The sequence below is a fragment of the Neomonachus schauinslandi genome, chromosome 10, assembly GCF_002201575.2.
Source record: "Neomonachus schauinslandi chromosome 10, ASM220157v2, whole genome shotgun sequence".
Taxonomy (NCBI): domain Eukaryota; kingdom Metazoa; phylum Chordata; class Mammalia; order Carnivora; family Phocidae; genus Neomonachus; species Neomonachus schauinslandi.
Window position 1 is genome coordinate 34,816,473 of NC_058412.1, and position 26,173 is coordinate 34,842,645.

General features: G+C 52.0%; 1 protein-coding gene across 1 annotated transcript; it reads right to left on the reverse strand.

Annotated features, from left to right (window-relative positions):
* Positions 1-1,173: 1,173 nt before the first annotated feature.
* KCNIP3 (potassium voltage-gated channel interacting protein 3) lies at positions 1,174-26,106 on the reverse strand. The gene is made up of 8 exons (XM_021697498.2): positions 26,004-26,106; positions 10,403-10,527; positions 9,884-9,953; positions 9,558-9,628; positions 3,979-4,086; positions 3,166-3,270; positions 2,431-2,493; positions 1,174-1,788 (listed from the first exon to the last, which is right to left on the reverse strand). Exons 1-8 carry the CDS (start codon positions 26,104-26,106, stop codon positions 1,741-1,743), a joined length of 693 nt encoding a protein of 230 aa, XP_021553173.1. The 3' UTR covers positions 1,174-1,740.
* Between the last annotated feature and the right edge of the window lie 67 nt (positions 26,107-26,173).

Below are 26,173 nucleotides of genomic sequence, written 5' to 3' on the forward strand. Positions count from 1 at the left end.
CCCCCCCCCCCAGTCAAACTGGAGATGGGGTGTCAGTACAATTCCGAGCGAGAGGACCACCTGTGTGTGGGTGCCAAGGGGTCCCCGTGGCCAAACCAGGCCAATCTCCACGGCCTCCGCCATTCCCCCTTTCCTTTGAGGGCCCTGATCACCCCTGGGCCAGGCCTGAGCAGAGAGGGGGTGGCAGCCGGTGGAATGTATTGTATGGGAATGTTCCTCAGGCCCACGCTACTGGAACTGGGTTCCTTCTTGGGGAGGCCTGGGCAGATAAGAGCAGCCTCTCTCTCTTTCCTAGGGGTTTCTGTTGACCTACCACTCAGCCTCAGGCCCCTCAGCCCTCACTCTTGGCTCTGCCTTCAGGCTGACCTCAGCCTCCATCCCAGAGCAGAACTCAGACAAGGGGAAGCCCTACGATTTGTGCTTTTGAATGTTGGTGAGCTGGGCTGGGCTGGGGATGGGCTTTGAGCCTGCATGGCTCTGAGGCACAGAACGGATCCCCATGCTTCTTCTCCAGAGCTCCCTGTATTGGGGGCCACCGTGACCCAGGCCTCAGCCCTCTAGGAGGGCCCGATCTTGGAAAAACAGAGTGTCCTTGGCTCCCTTTGTGGGCTGCAACCTGAGCTGCTCTGGGTGCTTGTGCTTTTTGTATGGGGTTGGGTGAGCCTGTGTATAGAGGGATGGCCACATTGCTCTAGGACCCCAACCAGAAAGTGGTGGGGGGGAGCTCATCCAAGCTGGGGGCCAAGGGAGACAGGAGCTGACAAGAAAGGAGGGAGAAGCCCCTTCTCAGGCCTGCTCTGCCATCTGGGCTCCCAGGCTGCCAGTCCCTGATCCTTGTGACCTCTTCTTAGAACCTATTATGACCTTGGGGTTGAACGCTCTAGGCCAGAGGGGTATGGGCAGCCCCACCTACTTCATTCCCACTGAGCTAGGACTGAGGCAAGGTAAGGCTTCTTCCATTTCAGTGGACTTGGCAGACAGTTCCCCTAAGATTCTCCACCAAGAAACCCAATCCCTGAGCTTGAAAGGATGGAGAGAGTCCAGTGGTCCCTTACCACTGGAGCTTGCCAATGGAGTGGCAGGCATCCTGGGACCCCAGGGAAGTGTTTCCAGGAAACAGCAGGCTGTCTCCATTACTACCTCTTTCCTTGTCCAAACTCTCTTGATCCCACTGCCCCACAAGTGTCCTGTGGTGACGAGCTTTCTGGGAGTGTAGTTGGGTGGCAGGGGAGTAGCTGGGGGACAAGAAGGCCAAAGCAGCCCCCACAACCTGGCCCATGTGTGGTGGGAGGGAGGGGCGAGGGGACTCACACCAGCGGGGCCTTTGTTTTGGAGACTGGACCCTCTCCTGTAGGGGATCTCGAGCGCTTTCCTGGCAGCACCCCGTGGCCAGCAGCCTGCACACACGGCTCTTTCAGCACCCATTCCAGAGGCAGCCCCACTCCACTGCTGGCCGGGAGCTGGTCGGGGGCTGGCCAGGTAGTATAGCTCTCATCGCCTGGATCCAGCTCCCAGCCAGACTCAGCCCCTCCCTGACCTCTGCACCCCCTCTACCAGCCCAAAGGAACGGGCTCTGTGTGTGTGTGTGTATGTGTGTGTGTGTGTCTAGAGCAAACTGTTCGCTTTTTGCAAATATATTAGAAAAAAAGTTTCTCATGGAGGCTGCTCCTGCAGGATTGAGATTTCTCTGGGGGCAGAGGTGGTGGTGGCCACTCAAGGACCCCTCCCCACTAACATGTCCTAGATGACGTTCTCAAACAGCTGCATGGAGCTCATGATGTTCTCATCCTGTGTGGAGAGAGAAGGAGGAGAGGCCTGGTCAGACCCCGGGTGGGCAGGGCGGGGCCGTGCCCAAACTGATCCTACCTTGAGCAGATCCTTGCCAGGGACTCGGAACCCTGCAGTGACCCCTCTGTCTGTCTCCCCGGGTGAAGGGGTAGCTGGTCAGGCACAGGCTCTCTTCAGCACCGGAGCCTGACTGCAGCGCATCTGGGGGCTGCTGACTTGCTGATGGACAAACTTCCCTGGCTGCACTCAGATGGAGGCCAGAGGCACCCGAGAGGCCGCTCTGGGACTGATGCAGATGGCTAAGCCCAGTGGAGGCACATGTCACGGCCCCCAAGGGTGCTCTGAAGAGGAAGGTCAACAGCAAGGCTGCGGGAGGCTCCAGGCGCCTTTCTCACAGTGTGGCCCCGTGCTGAGGGCCCCAGGGCCCAACCATCCTCCTGTTGGCCCACGTCTGCCCCTCTGATGTGAAGCATTAGAGGGCATCTGAAGGATGGTGTGCCCGTGGGCTGTGGGCTGGCAGGAGCAGGTGGCAAAGGGATGGGTTCAGACGAAGGTGTGAACATGGAGTTTGGAGGTCGGGAGGGGCTCGGGGACTGGCAGGGGCAGGACCCTGGGTGTTCTCAACTCCTGATGCCCACCTACCTTCTGACAGGTCTCCAGGAACTCATCAATGGTCACCACCCCGTCCTGATTCCGGTCCATTTTCTGTAACCCAAGCCATGTCCTCAGTGAGTCTGTGGGTCCCCTCCATCCCAACCTGTCCCCTCTGTCCCCTACCCTGGATCCAGGCCATGTAAAGGGCCCTCCCCGGCTACCTCTGTGGCACAGCTGACCTCTCTGGCACCTCCCCGGTCTGCTCCCCACACCCAGCCACTGCCCAGCAGCTTTCTTGGGCTTACACTTCCCAGAATGCATCCCCATGCTCATCTGACCCCCTCACCTCCCCGACAGGCAGCCAGGGCAGATGGAACAACCAAGGCACAGGATGGGCTGCCAGCAAATGGAAGGTGGAAATTTCAGCCCCTTTCGGCCTCGTGGACACAGAGCAAGGTCACCCCAACCCCACTCCTCTTGCACGGTTTTTCTGGAGGGGCTGAGAGAGCTCTTGGAAGGCACCAGAACGCTGGTCTGGGGTGTCAACTGCCCTGGAATCCACAAGCCCTGGCCTGCCCTGAGATAAGGCTCAGTGGATCGGGGAGTGGGGGTGATGGTTTAATTTGCTCCCCAGGATCCTGACAACCAGCCCAGTGGGGGATGCAAGGTTAACCTCCTCATGGGGGGAGGAGGGCTCAGAGAGGGGAGTCACTTGCCCAGGGTTGTCCTAAGAGGGGGAGCCCATCCCTCCTTCCCCTCAGGGTCCGGGGCTAGAGCTCTCACCTGGAAGAACCTCTCCACATGCTCCAGAGGCGCGTCCTCCCGCAGGATAGGGTAGGTGTGGCGGCCCATCATGTCATAGATGGACTTCATAATGGCCAGCATCTCCTGGAGGGGGGCCGGAGTGGCTGGCGTGAGCTTTGCCGCAAGGACGTGGGACGTACCAGGGCCCAAGGGGAGGGGCTGCGTCAAAGCGGGGAGGGCACCTCCAAGGCAGCAGTGAGTGAGCAGGGGTGGCGCCCCAGCTGGACGGGGACGAGCTCACCCCCATCTAGTGCACTCAGCGCCAGCCTCTGACTCGTCAGAAGCTGGAGATCGCTTCTGATGTGCCCTCTCCAAAATGTGAAACTGTAGCGACTATTTCATATACAAAACATTTGGGCTAAACAAAACCTAACTGTAGGCCAGTATGGCGAGGGCCCCCGCCTGCCCCCAGGGAGCACCCTGCCCCCTTGACTGGTGGGAGCCAAGGCCAACTCCTCCTACCCTCTGTCCCCAGCTTCTCCACCTGGGTCTCCCTCAGGACCTCCCTGTGAGAATGAATGGCCTAAGAACATTTGTCGAACTAGATCAAGCTGCGTGGTGAAGGGCACACAACAAGCACCATGCTCCCTGCACCCAGGTGTCCAGGACCAAGAGCCTGGACAGGGGGAGAGCCCCCAGGCTGCTGTCCCCTCCAGGGCGGAGCTGAGAGCCATGTCTCTGAGCAGGAAAGGGAGACAGGGCAGCCAGGGCAGCAGGGGAGCGGAAGAGAGAGGCTGGGAGTATGGTGCAGCAGCGGGGGAGGGGGCCGGCAGCCCTCCCCCCACCCCATACCTCTTTGGTGATGTAGCCGTCCTTGTTGATGTCGTAGAGGTTAAAGGCCCACTTGAGCTTCTCGTGGACTGTTCCTCGCAGGAGGATGGAGAGGCCGACCACAAAGTCCTACAGAGGGAGGGGAGGGTGAGGAGTGACAGCCCAACGCCCAGATTTCATTTCCAGTTTGCTGTGTGGCTTCACACCTCTACAGGTGAGGAGGCTTCATTGCTGTGCCAGCAGATGCTGTCCGTTAGGTCAACACAGTGTGAGGGTATGCATGTGCGTGCGTGCGTGCACGTGCGTGTGAGCATGAGCATGTGCATGAGTGTGTGAGCATGTGTGTGCGTGCGTGTGTGAGCATGTGCACGAGTGTGTGAGCATGTGTGCGTGCATGTGTGAGCATGTGCACGAGTATGTGTGCATGTGCACGAGTGTGTGAGCATGTGTGTGCGTGAGCATGTGCACGAGTGTGAGCATGTGTGCATGTGCGTGTGTGAGCATGTGCACGTGTGTGTGCACGTGAGCATGTGCACGAGTGTGTGAGCATGTGTGTGTGTGTGAGCATGTGCACGGTATGTCAGCATGTGTGTGCGTGCGTTTGCGAGCATGTGCATGAGTGCGTGAGCATGTGCATGAGTGTGTGATCGTGTGTGTGTGCATGTGAGCATGTGCGTGCGTGTGTGAGCATGTGCATGTGTGCACGAGTGTGAGCATGTGTGCGTGTGTATGAGCATGTGCATGAGTGTGCGTGAGCATGTGTGCATGTGCGTGCGTGCGCGTGCGAGCATGTGTGTGTGTATGGCATGGTGGCTGGTACTGATCTTCTCAAATAAAGATATTCAAATACATGCTGTCTTAGACCCATTTAATATATGACTACTGATAGAGAAGACCCAGGGTGCTCTTTTAATAAAGGGGGGGTGCTCTCCTTTTAGTTCACCAAGGATCTGCATGTCAGGTGCTCGAAAACTTATAGCTTAAAAGCTAAACTAACAGTGCTCAGCTCTGGGGTCACGACACGCCTGTGTGCTACAACCATTTCTGAGGTGTGCAGATAATTTATTATAATGTTACAAGACATGAATGTTCCAGCGGCTTCCCTGTGAAAACTCCAACTGCTCTAACAGTTGGTGGAAAGCCAGCCCTTTCTTCCATTTCCTGGAAGGCTTGCAGGGTGAGCCTTCCCTGCCCCATGGGGTCCTCCCAGGTTCTTCTGAAAGAAGGGAGCAGAGCAGGGCTGTCCTGGGACAGGGAGTGGAGGACGACAAACTACAGGGGGCCAGGCTGTGCACCAAGGGGTTTGGCTGCCCCTCGAACATCAGATTTTCTGGATCTGAGGAGGCCTGTACCTGAGAGAGGCTAAGGGAAATAGGGAAGCAGTCTGGAAGAAAGAAAACTTATTCCAGGAGGAAAAAACTTAACAAAAATGACTAGAACTAGAGATTAGACATCTGTCACCCCCAAAATAAGAATAGGATGTTACAAAAGGGGAGTCATTGAGAATAAGAAAGAGCTCTTGGGAATTAAAAATAAGAAAGCAAAATGACAGATTCAAAAGAAGGTTTGGAAGAGCACGTGGAATCTTCCATAAAGTCGTGTGAAAAGGCAAAAAGCTGGAAAAGAGAAAAGAGGGCAACGAGAGGTCCACTCCAGAGGAACCACGGCTCGCGTACCAGGAATTCCAGGGGGAACCGGAGGAGATGGAGGAAAGCAGGCTGGAGAAGCAAGGAAGGACTTCCCAGGATGGAAGGCTGGGAGCGTCCAGGTCCCGCTGAGGCCAAGCAAAGTGCACGGAATGGCCCACTGTGTTGCCTGCAAGCACCAGGTGCAAAAAGAGGATCCTACAAGCTTCCAGAGAGAGAAAAACACAACCAAACAGAACAAACGAAATCAGGTCCCGCACACAGGGTCAGGATTCCGCATGCTTTGCCTCTGGCGGCGACGCGAGGCCAAAAGCCACCGAAGTGCAGCCACCACCACTGGGAAGTGCAGCTCTGATCCCATCCAGTGGATCAGGCGAGAGCAGGACCGCAATGAAGATGCTTCCAGACATCTAAAGCCTCAAAAGTTACCTCCCTGCTCATAGCTGTACCCCTGAAAAGGGAGAATAAAGCAAAGAAGAGGAAGATGAGGAATTCTGGAACCAGGAGACCCAACCCTGGGGGGAAAGAAGCTGGGGAGCGTCCCCAGGGAGATGCCTGTCCGGGCACTGGAGAAAGGCCTGGAGTTGAATTCATGATGAGATCACAGCCCCCAGGCAACTCAACAATCAGGACCACCGTTAACTGGCGGCAAAATAAGAATGTGTGCTGGGAAAGGAAAACATAATCAGTTCACCAGAAGGCTCAGCTGGGCATCAAAGTCACGCCATCAGAGTAAACCACAGTCCTTGTCTCACCTGAATCCTATTGTTCCAGAAAGCCAGGGGATATGGGAAAGGTGTGTGCGCCCGTGGGAGACCCAGCTCCTTGCCCCCCCACCCCAGCAGACAGCCAGTAGTCTAGAACCGGGCAGCCGGGAAGGAGCACCACGTGTGCTACTGGGGACACGGAAGAAACAGTGGCAACGGGCTACAGCAGAAGGTGGCGGCCTCCTTGGGGGTGTGGGTGCTTCACGGCTGCTTTTCCAAAGCACACCCTGTCACTACGGGGCTCACAAAGTGCACCGTGCATGTGTCAGTGAAGAAAACGAAAATGTTAAAGGAGAAACAGGTGATAGTTCCTACACGCCCAAGTTTGGGGAATCATCACTGAAGCTTGTGCATGATTTAGCGAACAGGTAGAGCCTCCCCGAAATCACGTCCCTGGGATCTGACAGGCTTTCCCAGTGGGAGGCAAAGGCGTGCAGTCCCACTCGAGGCCGCAGGGAATGGTGAGGCCCACACAGGGCCTCCCTTCTCATGTGGGCCATGGTGGGGGGCGCCAGCACCACACTCCGCCCCCCCCACTATCTTGTCTTCAGAGACCCAGGCCTGCCGCCTCGCAGCCCTCGAAGTCAGCCAGAACCAACCGAGGAATGTCTCCATTCCGTGTCCCTAAGTGTGTACAAAGAACAGTGGTGATGGTACTTGGCCAGAGATGTGTGGGAATGTCCCCTGCGAGGCCACTGGCCCATCCTCCATAACCCACAGAGGACCCCATGTCCTGCCAACACGTCCGAGTACTTGGCAGTTCTAAATTTCCAGCCCCACACAGCAGTTTCATGTGCGACTGTCCCTAGCTGTAACCCCTGATCTTAACTCCGAGGCAAATGAAGTCCATCGCCTCCACAGCCCCTGCTCTGCGGCTGTGTCCCTGAGGCAGAGCCCGGGGAACATGAGAGGCCCTGCCGTGGCATGGTGACGCAGGCCTGCGCTCCCGGGCTGAGACACCGCTGAGTGCACACCGGGGGCAGGCGCTCAGCCAGAGCGGGGGAGCATGATGGTGGGCCTGCACGCGTTCTCTCCAGTTACTGCCCTCACTTGGGGTTTGGCCAATGAATGACACAGGGAGGGGGCTACTGCAGAGGGAGCTCAGGGAGAGGCAGCTGCCCCTTCCTCCAGACACACAACCAGCCCTAACACTCCAAAAGAGCAGCAGCGTGCTGGCACAGCGAGTAGGTTGAATGAGAAAGGCCCCGGATGGCATGCAGGGTTCTGGTGCATCTATCTGCAGGCACATGGCCTGTGCCTGGGCTGGGCTGGGCTGGGCTGGGCTGGTCTCGGGGTGCCGAGACCAGGCTCCCTCCTGTGGGCACATCCCAGAGGACCCAAGACGAACAGCGCAGCAGGCAGACCCTGAGGTGGGACGGCTGCTCCCGCTTGGCAAAGATGAGGTTGGCTTGGGTGCTGTTTTGTTTTCTGGTACTCTTTTTGGTGAGGGTTAGGGAAGTTACAATATTTTACCACATCAAAAAACTTTAATTAATATGTGTCTTGTCTCTCAAGAATATACAACAAGGATTGGGATCATTATCAATATCAATAAGCTGACCTGACTTTCTGTTTTAAGGGCACATGGGAAGAGTCCGTCTCAGGTGGGCCAAGAGTCACCCTCACCCCTTGGAGTCCTTCCTGCCATGGGGATCCCAACCCATGGTGCACCCAGGATTGGGCCCTGCTGCCTGGAAGGTCCCTGGGGACATACGTGCCCTCCTCTCTTTCTGAAAAAGCTCTCCTACAGCAGAACACTGAAATCAAGTAGGTCCTCAAGATAAACAAACATGCATATGGAACCAGAGGAGCTGATTTCATGGCAAAGAAGCCCGCAGAAGGCCCGGGACGATGCCCGACCTTCTGAGCAGGCGCCTAGCAGAGGGGCTTCGGCACCAGCGCCCCCAACTCAGCCACTGACAGAACACCCCACAAAGACCCGCCACCTACCACCTTAAAGGGACCACCAGACCCCTCCCTCAGGGGAGTGACAGCAAAGACCACAGGAGGGTGACAGAGACCCTCCTGACACCCACCGTGCACCGGGACCCTGGTGAGCTGTCCCATCAGCTGATTTCTGAACAAGAGAAAGTCTCTCACAGAGCCCTGGTTGGGTCCCTCACATGATTCCTCCTCACCCTTTAGTCCTGGAAATCTTAGGTGCCCCCTCAAGGATACACAAGAGCCTGGTCACAGGGGAGGACGATCAATTTTTCCTGTCAGCCTCTGTGGTGCTTGGGGTTTTACCGCGTGCAGGTATCACTGAAGACAGGACAGACGACGACACTGTGCTTCCACAGCACCAGCCCAAGCCTGCAGCCCGGGGCGGGCGGGGCCCCTGTGGTCACCGGGCAAGGCTGTGGCCTCGATGGCCTCCCCGCCCCCCGCTCTGCCCTGTGTCACCATGCAGGCTGGCTGCGGCACACAAATCAACCGAGCGGCATTACCCACGGGTTATTATTACACCCCGGCGCGTCCGGGGCTTTCTGAGCCCGACCGGCTTGTTCGTCCACTTTCCTGTCAGCTGCCCTTGGCGCTGGAAGCCGAGCAGGGTGGTTATCGATCAGGCCAGGCTCTCAGCAAGGTTCTCCTCTCCAAAGAGGTTTCAGCTTTTCGCCTGCAGCTATTTTTAGGGGCCTGGGCTCCACAGACGGGGCCTCTCTCAAATGGTCCCGTGTGGCCAGCTGGCGTGGAGCTCACAGCTGGGCCAGCCCACGGAGCCCAGGCACGGCCCACCTAGGGGGCAGGTGTCGGAGGCGGGCACCCCACGCTTCACTCGCCGCGCCCGCTCAGGCTAGGGATAAATTCTGGGGCTGGGTGCCTGAAATCCTGCCAGGAGCACAGACCCCTGGGTGAAGCCTTGCCCCCTTTTCAAATGCAATTTCACATGGGGTTCCTACGGCCTCAGTGTACCTTAGCAGCTCTCTTGGCTTGGTGTGGCTGGAATGGAAGAAAAGGCTGAGTGAGAAGAGGGTGGCCACATGGCCACATCACATTTCCCTAACTTCACAGGCGCAGGGCCAGCCGAGCACAGTCCGCTCCTTCCCTGGAGGACACACTGGACCATCTACACCCAGGATTGTGTCTGGGCCTCCGGAAGGCCCGAGAGAGACACCAGGGCAGGGAGACCCTCCCGGGGGGGTGGCTACAGGGGCAGGGGATGTGGGAGGGGTCATCGGGGACCTACCTCAAAGCGGATGGCCCCATTCCCATCGGCGTCAAAGGCGTTGAAGAGGAAGTGTGCATAAGTGGTGGCATCTGGGGAGAGCAAGGGTGAGCGCTGGGGGGTGTTGGGGCTCCCAGCCCAGGCAGCGCCGCTGCGGGGTCCAGCTGCACCCAGAGCTGGAGTTCCCCGCCCTTCCAACAGGACAGAGGCAGCACCAGGCCTCTGGCAGGCAAAGGGTGGAGGCAAGGATCCCCTCCCCGTCAAAATGACACCCACTGTTTGTAAAGCTGCCACAGTGGGTACGTGGGCATTTGGGGAAGAGCCAGGGGGCCTGGCCTCAGACTCACCTCCCTGAGGGAAGAACTGGGAGTAAATGAGTTTGAAGGTGTCTTCATCCACCAGGCCCGTGGGACACTCCTGCAGCAGGAATTCACCCTTCAGTGACCTCAGTCATCCCCAGCCCCACACCCCAACTCCACAGGGCCTGGCCTCTCTCCTCCCTCTGGGGATACTGCTGCCTGAGATACTGCTGGGCTCTACTGAGCCCCCGAGCTGGGGAAAGCCTGGCGGTGGGGCAGGGTGATGCAGGAGGGGTAAGTGGTAAGTCCCTCCATTCGCTCCTCCCTTGTGCCAGCATTGGGAACACATAGAAAGGATGGTGCCTTCAGAATACTGATTCTGCAACCTGACCAACCCCAGACAGCTCTCCCACAAAACATAAGACCCATAAAGGCCCCTGGGATATTTGCTATGCCATGGAGAAGTTTCTAGAAGGTCTCTCTGGGCCAGAGTCCCGCCTTCCTAGAGCCTGGGACAGGAGGGCTAGGTTGGTCAGGGCCTCTCCCGGAGGGATGGGTAGCACTCACGTTCTTGAAGCCCCTGTAGAGGGACTGTAGCTCCTTCTTGGTGAACTTGGTCTGTGCCTGCAGCTGGTCCAGTCCCTCCGGCTGGTGGCGCACTGTGGACAGCTCCAGCTCACTGTCGCTGCTATCTGGAAGGGGACACAGACCCAGGGAGGGTGGAACAAGTGCCCCTGTTTCTTCTCTTGCTCCAATGTGGGAACCAGGCCATGGACTAAAGTAGGGGTGGAGGGACTCTCCTTACATGACTACCATGTATGGCCCCACAGGCTGTGCACTGCACAAATGGAATGGCTATGGTGGAATGACACACACTCAGGAGTTGTGCCTCATGGATGCTCTGCTGCTTTGCTCCTCACACAGAGTAGGCCCCCTCCACTTGCCTCATCTAGAGTGTGTCACCTTCTCAGCCACATGTGGGATGGGGGCTGGGAGCTGGTCTTATCCTAAAGAGGCACTGAACAAAGGGAGGTGGGAGGAAAAAAGACAGCAAGACAAACTCACAGGACCTCAGCCTTTGAGAGCCAATTCCCGGATCACCTCCTCCATGCTGCCCTCCCTGATTTCCCCCAGGAATGTGGGGGTTGCCACTCTTGGCCCATCCAGCCTAACATGTTGCTGCTTGGCTGCATTTGGTGTGAGGGTGTCAGTCACATTTGGGTAGGAGGTCAGACCACAAGGGCCCATAGGGCAGGGACCAGACCTTTCTTTTAATAATAACACATTCAATAATAATAATATTTTAATAATACTTTAATAATAAACACATCCTTTAATAATAACACATCCATGGTTAATTAACCACGTTAATTAACCATGGTTATCTTTGCTGGGGGGAAGTCAATTTCAGGTGCTCTTTACTTTTTTTTTTATGATTTTTTTTTTACATTTTTCTGATTTCTTTTTTTTTTTTAGATTTTATTTATTTATTTGACAGAGAGAGATATAGCGAGAGAGGGAACACAAGCAGGGGGAGTGGGAGAGGGAGAAGCAGGCTTCCTGCCGAGGGAGCCCGATGTAGGGCTTGATCCCAGGACCCTGGGATCATGACCTGAGCCAAAGGCAGACGCTTAACGACTGAGCCACCCAGGCGCCCCAACATTTTTCTAATTTCTTTTGGAACGGCGTGCATCACTTCTACAACACATCAAGCTATAGACAAAACAGCACTGAGTGCCTTGCTCAACAGCAGGCTCAAAGAATTACAGAACTCCCCACTGAAATGGGGAGCACGACCCCCCTGCACTGTCACAGCCCCCGGCCTCCCCTGGTGTCCCGCAAAACAGTAAGCGCATGATTATCTCACAGCTGCTCGCTCGCTCCCACTGCAGGGTGAGTGCTGTGAGCCGCCCTGCGCTGCCCACCCTGTGCCCACAGAGCTGAGCGCAGTGCCAGACGTACAGCACTGTGAACCGGAGCACATTGAGCCCTGTGCTGGGCTGCCCCACACCCGGGCCTCGCCCACGAGTCCTGCTGGCTCTCGCTCAGGCCCACCGTGCCCTGCAAAGTGCCCAGCAATCAGGCTCTGTTGCCTTGGTCCCGCATGCTCCTGAACTCCAAGACAGCTCTTTCATACCTTCCTTCTCTTTAAATTCCCAGTGCCTCCTCCCCCATCCTTCGTCAGGTTGCTTCCTACATCATTGAGAAAACAGAAGTCACAGAAGAAAATTTCTCCAAGCTCCCACCCCCACATCTACCCATCTACCTGTATTGGCCCAAACATTTGCTTTCCCTTCTTCTCTGGGAACAAACTGTCCCGGTTCTTGGCCAAGGCAACCCCCTCCACCTGTACAGTGGGTTCCAGCCCCACTGTCTCAGGCATGGGACAGCAGCAAGCCTCCCCACTCTTTCCTCATCATCTTTTTGCTCTCCATTCTGGATCATTCCCATCACCATGTGGACGTACTGTTAAATCTGGCAATCCTTAGTCAAATTAAGTATAGGCAAACCTTGCACGCCAGCCACTCTACTCTGCGTAAACATCCCAAATGGAATCTTAGCCAGCTAAGGGGACTCTACAAGGATGTTCATGGCAATAGTATTTTTGATGGGGGAGTTGGAGGCATCCAGGGCTGAATCACAAGCAGGACGGGCGGGCACAACATGGAGGTGCACACCAGGGAGAACCGTGCAGTGGATTAAAAGGACACACAGCAGCATAAATGGATGTTAAAAATTGGTTGCTTACTTCAACTAAGAGGCAGATGTTTCAGAGTGGATGAAAAAGCAAGACCCAACTATATGCCACTTACAAAAAGGATACTCTTAAATCACAGCAACAGATGTAAATTAAAACAGTGGAATGAATAAAAAGCCTGGTGTGGCTACATTAATAGTAGAAAAAGTAGACCTCAAGACAAAGGGTACAACTAGAGACAAAGAGGAACATTTTAGAATGATACAAGGATTAATTCATCAAGAAGACAGAGCAATATGAAATATATACATACATCTAATAACAACTTTAAAATACCTGAAGCAAAAAAATTCAAAACTAAAGGGAGAAACAGATAAACCACAGTTACAGCTGAAGATCTTAACACGCTTTTCCAGTAAATGGTACAAGTAAAGCTACAAAAGACTTGAAAAACACTATCAACCAATTTGATCAAATTAATATTTATAGAGCCCTATGCCTAACAACTATAGAATACATATTCTTTTCAGGAGCACATCCTATGGTTCCCAGCATATACCAGATGCTGGAATATAAAGCAAAACTCTGACCACAATGGTATTAGATCAAAATCCCCAAAAACAAGATAGGTAAAAAATCCCAAATGCCTGGAAATTAAACAACATACTTCTAATATACCCATAAGTCAGAAAGGAAAATCACGAGGAGAGTCTTGACATATTTTGCATTGAATGATAATAAAAATACAGCACACCAAAATTTTCTGGATGCAGGTAAAGCTGCATTTAGAGGGAAATTTATAGCTTTAAGTTACTTTACTAGAAAGGAAGATGGGTATAAAGTCAATGATATAAACTTCTAGATCTAAGCTTTTCAGAATCCAGAAAAAGAGCAAATTAAGTTCCAAGTTATTAGGAGAAAGGAGATAATAAAAATAAGAGTGAAAATCAGTGAGAAAGAAAACAGACCAACATAGAGGAAAAACCAATAAAGTTATTAAGAAACCCAATAAGCGAGCCATAGGCAAGGAACACGTATGTGCGGTACATATATCCATGGTACATGAGCCTTATATCTTATACAAAAATTAACCCAAAATGGAGCATAGATTTAAACATAAGGCATAAAACTATAAAACTTCTAGGAAAAAAAGACACAGGAGGAAATTTTTATGGCCTGGGTTTAAGCAAAGAGTTCTTAGACACAACACCAATATCATGATCCATAAAAGAAAAATTGTTAAGTTGTACTTTTTATTTTATTTTATTTTTTGGGTAAATTGTACTTTTTAATAACAATTAAAACTTCCACTCTGCGAGAGATAAAAGAGATAAAAAGGTAAACGACAGACTGGAAGAAAATATTTGCAAGTCATATATCTGACAGAGGATATCCAGAGCATATGGAGAACTCCCAACACTCAACAGTAAGAAAACAACTCAAACGAATAAGTGGGCAAAAACTTGGTCAGATACTTCCCTAGAGGACATACATGTGGCAAATAAAGCACATAAAAGGTGTTTAACACCACTTGCAGTTGTGGAAACACAACCTAAAACCACAAGGAAATGCTACTACACACCTCTTAGAATCACTTAACTAACAAATATTGACAATACCAAGGGCTAGTAAGGATATGGAGTAACTGGAACCATTACGCTTTGCTGGTGGGAATGAAAATGGTACTGCCCATCTGGAAATCAGTTTGGCAGTTTCTTATAAACATACACTTACCATATGACCCAGAATTCCTACTCCTGGGTATTTACCCATATGAAATGAAACTACAGTTTCATTTGTATGAATGTATTATATACATTCAAATATATACATTATACTATGTATTATATTACACAATAACATTTATGCAAATGTTTAGAGCAACTTCATTTATGATCACCCAAAGCTGGAAATAACCCGAAAGTCCTCAACCAGTGAATGGATAAACAGCGTGTGGTGCATTCCACGGTGGAATACCACTCGGCAATAAAAGTGACCGAACTATTGATGCACGCAGCAATGTGGATGGACCTCAAATGCACGAGCTAAGTGAACGAATCCAGACTATGCAGTGTATGACTCACTTAAATGACATTCTGGAAAAGATAAAATTGCAGAAATCATAGGGAAAGACAATCGATCAGTGGCTGCACGGGGCTGTGGCACATGGGACATGTTGATGACAGAAAAGGTAGCAGGAGAGAATTTTCTGTGTGATGGAATTGTTCTATACCTTGACTGTGGCAGTGCTTACATTACTATGCGTCTGTCAAAATTCATAGAACTGGATACCAAAAAAGGGGAACTCTACTGTATGTAGATTAGAAACAAAGGAAATAGAAACTAGAGTAATTGCCTATAGGAGTAGAAGGAAATGGGGGGATAAAAGGGAAAATATAAACAAAATAAGAGAGGGGCTTAAAAGGGTCAAGACTGATAATGTCTCCTGAACTAAAGAAGACGAATAACTTAATCCTCTGCCCCTAAGGGTCGAAAAATAAAACAAAAATCCCAAACCTGTTGCTATTTCTTCCTCAACCCTACTGTCCCCTCCAGCTATTTCTTTCTTTTCTTCTTTAACTCACTGTCTTTACGTCCTCTCCTATTCTCCCTTGAACTTAACTCCTATGGGGCATTGACCCCACCAGTGCACACAAACTGCTTTTCAAAGAATCACCAGTGATCACCATATTGCTCGTCCAGTGATCAATACAGTAATCCTGACTCCTAAGTCATAGAAGGGCCATACAAGAATGAAAATTACAGTGACACCATGGATGGACCTTGAGGGCATTATGCTAAGTGAAATAAGTCAGGCATAGAAAGACAAATACTATATGACCTCACTTACATGTGGACTCTAAAAAAAGCCAAACTTACAGACACAGAGAGTGGACTGGTGGTTGCCAGGGCAGGGGGTGGGGGAAATGAGGAGATGTTGGTCACAGGGTACAAACTTCCAGTTATAAAATGAGTAAGTTATGGGAGTCTATGTACAGCATGTTCACTTCAGTTAAGAATACTGTGTTGTATACTCGAAAGTTGCAAAGAGAATAGATCTTAAATGTTCTCACTCCTCCCCACACACACAAAAGGGTAATTATGTGAGATGACAGATGCATTACTTAACCTTATTATAGTAGTCATTTCATACATTTATATAATTTTTTTTGATTTTGGGGTTTTTTAAAAAAGATTTATTTAATTAATTAATTAATTGAGAGAGCGAGTAAGCAAGCCGGGGGGGGGGGGGGGGGTGGAAACAGAGGGAGAGAATCCCAAGCAGATTGCGCGACGAGCGCAGAGCCCCATGTGGGGCTTAATCCCACAACCCGAGATCACAACCTGAGCTGAAATGAAGAGTTGTACGCTCAACGAACTGAGCTACCCAGGTGCCCCTCTACAATGTTATATGTCAATTATATCTCAGTAAAGCTGGAAGAGCAAACAAAAAGAAAATTACATGCCCATTTCACTTTTGAATGTAGATATAACCTTAAACAAAATGTTAGCTAACTGAATCCAACTGTACTAAAAAAACATACACCATGATCAAGGTTTTATCTGTAATATGGAGGGAAAAATCATATGAAAACCTTAATAAAGAAAAGGCATTTGATAAACATCCACATCTATTTATAATTAAACAAACAAAAACCTTAAGCAAACTAGGATTGAAGGGAACTTTCTTAACTTGATGTAGCTTATATTTGCAAGTTACATATTTATTTACAGAAAATATTAGACTGAATGGCAAAGGCTCAGACACATTCCCGTTGAGATTTGGGACAAGCCAAGGTTGGCCACGATCATCCCTAATAGACATCCTGCCAATGCTCTAAGGAAATTTCAAGAAAGAAAGAAATAATATAGGAATTGGGAAGTAAAGGATAAAACTAACATTACTTGTAGATGTTTGGTCCCTACAGGGACCAAAAGAATCAATATACATGACAGTTTAGTAAGGTTGCCTGATATAAGATTAATTTACAAAAATCAATAGCAATTTTCTATACAGTAATAACCACCTAGAAATATAATTAAAAATATAACATTCATGATAGCAATAAAAACTCAAAACTATCTAAGTATTAACCAAAATTCAAAGGACTTCTCTAAAGAAAGGTAATCTGAATAAATGAGACATTCCATCTTAGGACCACATAATATAAAGATGTCATCTCTCCCCAAAGTAATCTGTAAATTCAATACAATTCCAATTAAAAATCCAGTTGGACTTTTGGAGGACCTTGATAAAATCACTCCGAAACGCATATGGAGGAACAAAAATCCATAAAAATCTAGAAAGGAAGAGTATAGAGGGGATTTTTCCCAAAATACGAATACATTTTCACAGTCACTGTAATAAAAATTGTGTGGTTGGTACAAGAACAGAAAAACACACCAAAAAACCGACCAGAGAGCTCAAAAAGGGACCGAGGTATAGCAGGAACATCACAGAAGATTTGTGCGAGGGTCAGATTGTTTAGTAGGTGGTTTTAGGAAAACTGGCTCAGCACAGAAATCTGGATCCCTTTCTTACACCATGTAAAAGTTGGCTCCAGATGAAGCAAAGACCCAAATGTGAAAGGTAAGCTATAGAGTTAAAAGGTAAAAGAATCCCTTGCTAACCTAAGGGTGAGGAAAGATTTCTTAAAACTTCAAAAGTTCAAACCATAAAGAAAAAAAAAATGGATGAATTTGATTACATCACAATTAAAGATTTCTGTTCAAAAAAAGGGCACCATGGCCAGTTCGAGACACTCAGCAGAATGGGAGAAGACAGTGTATAAAACGGTGGAAAGAAGAATATCTAGAATAATCATAAAAAAAAAAACTGGAAAGATGAATAAATATGGGAAAGATGGCTCAACCTCATTAATAAACAGGAAGATGCAAATTACATTGAGAACACAGCAGCTAGATTGGCAGGAAATAATAAAATGAAATGAGGTTGGGGCGCCTGGGTGGCTCAGTCGGTTAAGCTTCTGCCTTCGGCTCAGGTCATGATCCCGGGGCCCTGCGATCGAGCCCTACATCGGGCTCCCTGATCAGTGGGGAGCCTGCTTCTCCCTCTCCCTCTGCCTGCCTCTCTGCCTACCTGTGCTCTCTCTCTGTCGAATAAATAAATAAAATCTTTAAAAAAAGGTTTTATTTATTTATTCGACAGAGAGAGACACAGCAAGAGAGGGAACACAAGCAGGGGGAGCGGGAGAGGGAGAAGTAGGCCCCCGCGGAGCAGGGAACCCGATGCGGGGCTCCATCCCAGGACCCCGGGATCATGACCTGAGCCGAAGGCAGACGCTTAATGACTGAGCCACCCTAAATAAATAAAATCTTGAAAAAAAAGAAATAAGGTTGACCAACGTTAAGCGCTGGCTAGGGAGGGAAAGGAGGTCAACAGTAATTTTTAAGCATGCCAGTGAGTGTGTATGCTGGTACAAACATGCACTGTGGGGAAGTATTTGCATTTTCATGCTAATGCTGCACACATTTGCATACCCTAGGGCCTGGTAACCCTACCCTAGGAACTGGGTGCTAGAGAAAAATGCCCAGGAGACATGCAGGAGAGCAGACACCCCAACTCTCTACAATTACGATAGCTTGAAGCAACCACATGCCTGCCCACTGACAATAGAGCAAATAAACAGCTTGTGGGCCATCCACTGCATGAAATGTCCTACAGCAGTGAATGAACCATACTACATATTTGTTACAAAATTCAAAACCAAGAATAACCAAACAATTTGTAGGGATATGTAAGAAATAAAATTATAAATAAGAACAAAAATCCAGGAATGACAAGTGCAAATCTGGCTGGTGGTAACCTCTGTGGGGTGGGAGAGGAGAAACTCAGAGACAGGCAGGCTGGGGATGTTCTAGTTCTGGGGGTGGGGCGGATAGGTTCATTGGTGTTTATTATTCTTTTTAATGCACATATCAAATATATATTTGAATTTGCTAGAGGTTAATCAAAATGTTTAAAAGTAATTAGAGGGGTGCCTGGGTGGCTCAGTTGGTTGAGCATCAGCCTCTTGATTTAGGCTCAGGTTGCGATCTCGGGATCCTAAGATGTGGGGCTCTGAGCTTAGCATGGAGTCTGCCGAGGTTCTCTCCCTCTGCCCCTACCTCTGCTCGAGCTCGCTCCCTCTCTCTCTCTCTCTCTCTCAAAATATATAAAGTTTTTTAAATAAAAAAATAAAATATTTTTTAAAAAAGGTAATTAGAGTACCCAGAGCAAGAGAAAAGGAGAGCGAGAACACACGTCTGGTCTGGACAAAGTAGGACACTTGGAAGAAAGGAAAAGGACAGCAATCCCAAAAGAAATGGCCAAAGGATATACATGGGCAAGTGAGAGGTGAGCAAACTGAAAAAGCTGATGGGTACACAAAGAGGTGTTCAAAATCATTAGTATGAAAAATGCACCTGAGAACAACAAGGCAAAATGTGACACGCATGAAATCTGCAAAGTCTGAAAGCTACTTTAAAAGTCAAGACTCAGTTGGGGAATGTGGGCTACCTTCTCCCACGGCTCCAGACTCACCTGCCTGCTTGCCATCTGCACCTGGATGTCTAGGTGGTTCTCAAATGGAGCATTTCCAAACTGAGCTCCTGATCTTCCCCCCAAAACCTGTTCCACCCACAGCTTTCCCCAGCTCCGGGGATGGCAACTCTGTCCTGTTGGGTGCTTAGGCCAAAACTCTGGGCGTAGACCTTCCTCCCAGCGCTCACTCCACAGGCATGGCCAGCCAGCTCTCTCAACTCCTGCCTCTGACCCTTTCTCCCCCTTCCACTGTCCCCACCCTGGTCCAAGGCTCCAGCATCTCTCCTGGCCTGTTGCCCTGCTTCTGCCCTGGGTCCCGTAGGTCTAGTTTTCAAACCGTGCTAGAGGAAGCGGCTGGAAACAATATCCAGTGTGTTACTCTGTTCAACAACCCCCCCCAAGCTCTGAGTATAAAAATAACCAGTAAGTAACCAATAAACACAGGCCACCGCCACCCTCACCCCTCCCTGGCCGGGCTCTGACCTCATCTCCCAGTCTCTCCCTTTGCTCCCTCTGCTTCAGCCATTCTGGCCCCCTTGTGCCCCGCAAGCACACTCCCTCTATGGGAAACTGCTTTTCCCTCGGAACTCACACCTCCTTCGTCTGCTCAAATGTCACCTCCTCAGAGGTGCCCCCCACCATTCCTATCTATCCCTCATCTCTGTTCTACGTTCCTCCATTTGGCTATGATTCCCTGCCAGATGCATAGTTTTCTCTTTCCTGGTGCTACGGACTGAGTTGGGTCTCCCCAAAATTCCTATGTTGAAGCCCTAAGCCAATGTGACTATTAGGAGATACAGCTTTGGAGGTAATTAAGGTAAGATGAGGTCCTAAGCGTGGGGCACTAATCCAGTAGGATGGGTGGCCTTGTAAGAAGAGGAAGAGGAAGAGGGATCTCACCCCCTCTCCTCCACCCCCACCCCCACTTTCACCCCCTCTACACGCATATGCACAAAGCAAAGATCAGGGAACTGTCTGGAACTGTCTCAGGAGCAGGGGACCTGGCTTCTTCATCTCGACTCCCACAGCGTCCGGCCCAATCCCGGGCACCCCATGTGCTCTCAGGGGACACTGGAGACCTCTCCTGGCTCCTCCCCAAGGGAAATCCAAGGTTCATCCCTCTAGTTTGTTTCAGGGGATGCAGCCAGATCTCTTAGGACTCCCGGAGGCGTCACAGCACCTTCGGCAATTACAAGGACGACTGGCAATTAATGGATCTAAATAGCCATTTGCTCCAGCTTCCCTCCACACCCTGAGGAGCCGCGCTCTGCCAGACTGGGAAGTCAGCCTGCTTCTGCGGTCTCCCTGGGCTCAGCCCTTCTCCTGACCCTCCAGACGCTTGTCCTGGACACTACTCACCGCCCCGCCCCCCCCACTGATAACCAGGGGCTCAGCAACAAAGATTTAACCTCTCCATCAAACAAAAATTTGGTTAAAGGAGTGAAAGCATGAGGCTTTTAAAAATTTGTTCTTAGGGGCAACTGGGTGGCTCAGTCATTAAGTGTCTGCCTTCAGCTTGGGTCATGGTCCCAGGGTCCTGGGATGAGGCCCCGCATCTGGCTCCCTGCTTGGCGGGAAGCCTGCTTCTCCCTCTCCCACCCCCCCACCCCCTGCTTGTGCTCGCTCTCTCGCTTTTTCTCTCTCTGTCAAATTAAAAAAAAAAAAAACTTAAAAAACTTCTGTTGCTGTTCTAAAGCCGAATGTCCCCGAGTTATACAGCAAGCTGACAAATCACCAACGGGGCTCTCCTCCCAGGGAGTAGAAGTTCCAGTCCGGGATCCTGATCCCGTGCCACACAGCGCCCTCTGTGCAGGACCCACCTGCAGGGGCTTGGAAAAGGTGGCTCCAAATCTTTAATTCACTGAGCAAAGACGCACCAGGTCCTGGTTGAGGGGCATTTTTGGCCTACCTAGTGCCTGAGCCCAGTGGAGCTCCCTGGGCTGTCTCCACCTTTGCAAGGCTCCCCTGGAGGCGGCTGCAAAAGCTTCTCTTGCACCCCCTTGGCTTGCCAGCCAGCACCCATCTCCGTTCCCTTGCAGCAAAACTCTCCCACAGTGCTGTCCACATGGGCTGGCTCCAATCCTTCCTACCCCGCTGGCAGATCTCAGCCCTGACCGCCCCTGCTGGTCAGGGGACTCCTAGACCTGGAAGTCCCTCCAAGGAGCCCCAGGGACCACTGTGGGGCAAGACTCCCCTTCGAATGCCAGCAATGCCTCTTCCGTCTGTCAGGGCTTCTAAGTAAGACTCCGTTCGAGATTCCGTGGCTGAGCGCTTTGAAACCACTAGACATGCAACAGCTGAAGCACTGACTTGGGGAGGGACCCCTCCCAAATCTTTGCCCAAATCTCCCATCATACAGCAGCATCAGGCCTCAGGCTCCAGACTACCTCCCTGTCCCGCAGAAGCCACCCACCCGGAGCCCCACCTCTCTCCTTCCCTTTCCCAGAGCCCAGCCCAGGAGCCTCCAGCCAGCCAGTCAGGAGGACCCTACGGAGCACACAAGGAAGGATGCCGATCATGATGAAGGGCCCGTCAAGTGCATCCTCCTCCCCTACTAACTTCTAATACACGGTTAGTGATGAGTGACACAGCGGGGGGAAGGGGGGTTGGGGCTAGGGCACTTTTTGGCAAGAAATAACAAGCGCTTGCTCTGTGCTGGGCATTGCTTTATGAGTCTGCACCCAGCCACACACTTAGTCTTCACAGGGGCTCAATGAGGGAGACTTTGGATTGGGACCCAGGCAGCTGCCTCCCCTCTGGGTGTCTGACACCCATGCTGTAAGAGGCTGGGACGCATCTGTGGCTCCTTGGCCCTGCGGAGTTAGGGACGCATCCAGGACAGGTATGCCAGAGTTTGTACAAGTCCTGGCCCTGCCACTCCCTGGCTGGGTCATCTCAGTTAAGTGACTTACCCTCCCCAAGCCTCAGCTTCCTCATCTCTAGGATGGGCCTGCTGTTGAGGACAAAATTATGATACACACAGGGCGCCTGGGTGGCTCAGTTGGTTAAGCGACTGCCTTCGGCTCAGGTCAGGATCCTGGAGTCCCGGGATCGAGTCCCGCATCGGGCTCCCTGCTCGGCGGGGAGTCTGCTTCTCCCTCTGACCCTCCTCCCTCTCATGCTCTCTGTATCTCATTCTCTCTGTCTCAAATAAATAAATAAAATCTTTAAAAAAAAAAAAATTATGATACACACAAAGAGGGGTGGGGCCACCTCAAAGAGGGAAGAGCGGTGGTGGTGGGTCGGGCCGTGCCTACCTCCCTCTGGGCACTCCCCGTTCTCCCCTTCACACCCCTGTCTCTTCACCCACCTATATCCCCACTGTCACAATTCAGCCTCCCTGTCCCCACCCCAGCCAGAGGGGTCCTCCCCTCAGAGGACATCTGCCCAGGGCTGTCCTAAAGGGAGGGCCAAGACACTGCATTACTTGTGCTCCTGCTGGCTTCACACTGCCTGGTATACAAAGGGTGCCCAATAAATGTGTGCTGGGGATGGCATAGAACTTACACTTACTCAGCACCTGCTGTTTGCCAGGCAGCGCTGGGCACACTCTGGGGCCCTAAGGGTATAGACACAAGTCCCTGACCCCCTCGGAAAGCCCCTATGGGGTGGGGATGGGGTCACAGAAAATTTCAGAACAGCATCATCTACCACAACCCAAAGGGGCGGGGAGTCAGAGGGGTCAGGGAAAGTTCCCAGGGGAGATGGTGCCTCCAATCCAAAACCCCATTACAGATGAGGAAACAGAGCTCAGGTAAGAAAAGTGACTCGCCCAAGTTAATGACAGCATGTCAGTGACTAAGTCAGGCCTGAAAAGCAGCTGTCCTAGCCCCTGGCCACCTAGCCCCTAGTGCTCCTTCCAGAACAAGGCTTCTCAACCTTCCTACTGACATTTGGGCCTGATCCTTCCTTCTTGTGGGGGCTGTCCCGTTCACTGCTGGATGTTTGCCCTCTACCTGCAAGACACCAGTAACCTCCTCTCCCCAGCTGTGGCTGTCAAAAATGTCCCCAGACATTACCAAATGTCCACGGAAGAGCAAAACTGTCCTCCGTTGAGAGCTACTCGTCTAGAATTTAGGAAATCCGACCTGAGCTAAGAGGCAGTGACCAAAGTCAAGCCTCGGGCCCAGATGTGGACAAAAAGGTCTGGTGTCAGGGCTTGCAAACGAGCACCAAGAATTACCCGCCCAGGGTCACTTTTTACTGCTGGGCCCCACCCTGTGAATCCCTTAGACTTGAGTTCTGCTTTTCACTTTTCCACGGTGCTTTAGTTCACCACACCCCTGTGAAATGGATAGGGGAAAATATGCTTTTATCCTCATTCTACAGATAAGGAAATTAAGGCTCAAGAATGTTAAATGCACCAAAGTCCCCTGGTAAGCTAGTGGCCAAACCCGGCTGGAATTCCCCGACAGAGTCACCCAATGGCAGAGACGGACAGGAGACCCAGGGCAGACAGAGGGCTTTTTATCATCTGCATCTACTTCTAGAAGGCTGCATCCCTAGAACCCAGATCCATTAGTTCCTGACAATCCCAGGGGCATCACAACTCTGGCAACTCACAGATGGGAACTACGGAGGCTCAGAGAAGACAAGAGACACACAACCGCATGCACGCATGCTTGAGGGGAGCCGGGCACCAGCCCTCCTCCCTCAGTGCCCGCTCCCATCCAGGCTGGGGCTGCAAGGCATGGGCTCCTCACAACCCATCTGACAGTCCCGTAGACACTGCCTGGCCAATGGGCCTTCCAGGCTCTTAAAGGACACCACTCCCCATCATCATGCAACATCTGGAACTTAAAACTCCCTCCTTCTGATGTAGGAGGGGAGGCCTGTTTGAGTGAGAGAATGTTTTCAACCATGAATCAGTCCTGTTACTACGAGCAATCACTCCATTGCTAATTACTGGTGATGCCAACGGTTCACAAAGTTTGCACATTTATTATATGCCAAGAATGGTGCTAGAGCCTTAAAGCCCCAGTGACTAGTTACACGTCTGCCACAGCCCACTTTACAGGGAATGAAACTGAGGCTGAGAAAGGTTAGGGGAGCTTTACAGCCAGCATGTGTGGGTGACAGCAACCCCAGCTAAGACCTGGCCGACACTGAGGCTCTACATTCCTCCCATTGCCTCAACACATCAGAACTCCAAAGGGGGCACAAGTGGGCAACCATACCAGGAAAGAGAAACTCATTAGGGCCTGACGTGGGTTTTATAGCAGGTTGAAGAAAGCATCTGTAGTCTTGTGCATACTAACCACCTTGTAAAGAAATCCCTTTTCCTTAGAAATTACAAAGACAAATTTCACAGGCCCAGACCTGTGAGGCGGTCGGGCTCAGTTCAGAAGGTTTTGCAGCACCAAGTGGAATGAGACCACTGGTGCTCCTGGCCCCTTGGTGGCCCAGGAGGGTCCAGGAAACGGGGAAGATCAATGTAGGGGCCGTGGCTTGCCTGAGCACCAACCACCCCCCACACCCACCATAGACTCCAGACGGCAAAGGACAGGGTATGTGGGGCAGACAAGTGCCCTACAGGAGCCATAGGTCCTCAGGGGCACAGCGGTGAGGATGCTTTCCCCTACCTCATCCCAAGCAAATGCATTTCCCACTAAATCTCCAGTCATAGATTCCCAGCTGGGGTCAGCAACCAGACAAGTGCAGGCCCAGCTTGGGCAATTTTCCTCTCCAAGTAAAATTTAAAGCTTAAGGCGGTACCTCTCAGAACCACCTAGATCACATCTCTTCTCTCTGGGCCCCATGAACTCACCTAGAAAAGGTGTGATGGAGCCTGATGGCTTTTTAGGGGCACACAGCCATGAAAGAGTGGGGCGGGGCCAGCTAAAGAGTCAGCTCTAGGTTCTGAAGGCAAAATGGAGGAAGGGCCTTGCTTCCAGGCCCTGTGCCCCTTCCTGTCCTCAGTAGCCCTTGGCAGGGGTTTGGGGGCACATCCTCAGGCTGGAGGGGCTGCCAGGCAGTTCAGAGGCAAGGACAAGTCCTTCCCTCCTCGCCTGCCTGGACCTCTGGGTTTCAGTCCCAGGAGCTGGAGCCTGGCAAGGTCAGCAGAGTGCTGAGGCAGGCAGGATGCCCATCCTCCCCTGAGAGGGCAGCAGGGGAGCAGGGGTAACATGAACAGGACAGGCTGGCCCCTTCCCCACAGTACAGAGGTAAGGGGCTGCAAATGCCTCTTTGGAACTGGGGGGAGGGGAAGTTACAGCCCTGGTAGGTCAAGATCCCCTCAGAATGGGTGTGCCCTAGAGGGGCTCCTCCTCCTAACCTGCCCAGAAGTCTTAGGGAGGTATAGAAGGTTGGGAACTCCGAGGGCGCCTCTCAGGGGTCCCAGGGAGGCTGTCCACTGTCTGATTTAAGAGTAGGTCAGTCTCCTCAGTTAATATTTTACTGGGACAGCAATGTGGTGCCCGAGGATTTGGTTACTGATCCCGTGGGCCTGAGCCTTGTCCAGGGATGTTGGTCGAGGCGAAAGGGGCTGCCCTATGATGTGGCTGAGGTCTCTTATCACTTGCCACCATCAGGTACCCCAGGCTGAGGATCCTTCCAGTCATCTTCACCCTGAGCCACCTCCCGCCAACGAGAGGCCCGAGCCGGCTGTGCTCACCCGGGGCGGCTCGGACCGGCAGGCCTAGGATGGCTCAGTGTGTCACCAGGCATCTCGCTCACGCCCACCCCAAGCGCCGCAGCTCCATCCCCTCCGGGGCTCCTCGGAGCCCCAGGCCTCTCCGTCCTCTCAGTCCCAGGCCAGCCCTCAGGAGTCCGGAGGGGGCGGCGGCTTCAGGCGGCCAGTGCCGCTAAGCGCTGTGCGCCCGAGGGCCGCACTCGCTGGGCCCGCGGGCCAGCGCCCCGGAGCGCGACTGCTGCTCCCTCCCCACACACTGCTGGCCCCGGCGGAGCGGCGGATGGCCACGCGTTACCTTCCATGGACATGGGCTCCAGGATGCCGAACTGCTTGAGGACGGCGATGAACAGCAGCACCACTACGGCCATGGCGCACAGCTCCATGCCCTGGATGCCCATGGCGACCCGAGCTGCCCGAGGCCGGGGCGTGCCCCTCGCCCGCGCGTGCCTCGGGAGGCGCCGGGGC

What these genes read in the sequence shown, in the direction of transcription:
- KCNIP3 (XM_021697498.2), bottom strand. Translation starts at nt 26,106, where the DNA reads ATGGGCATCCAGGGCATGGAGCTGTGCGCCATGGCCGTAGTGGTGCTG. An exon ending in CCAGTTCTTCCCTCAGGGAG is followed by an intron (nt 9,629 to 9,883) that starts GTGAGTCTGAGG and finishes TGCTCTCCCCAG; the next exon opens with ATGCCACCACTTATGCACAC. An exon ending in TCCTGGAGACCTGTCAGAAG is followed by an intron (nt 1,789 to 2,430) that starts GTAGGTGGGCAT and finishes CTCTCCACACAG; the next exon opens with GATGAGAACATCATGAGCTC.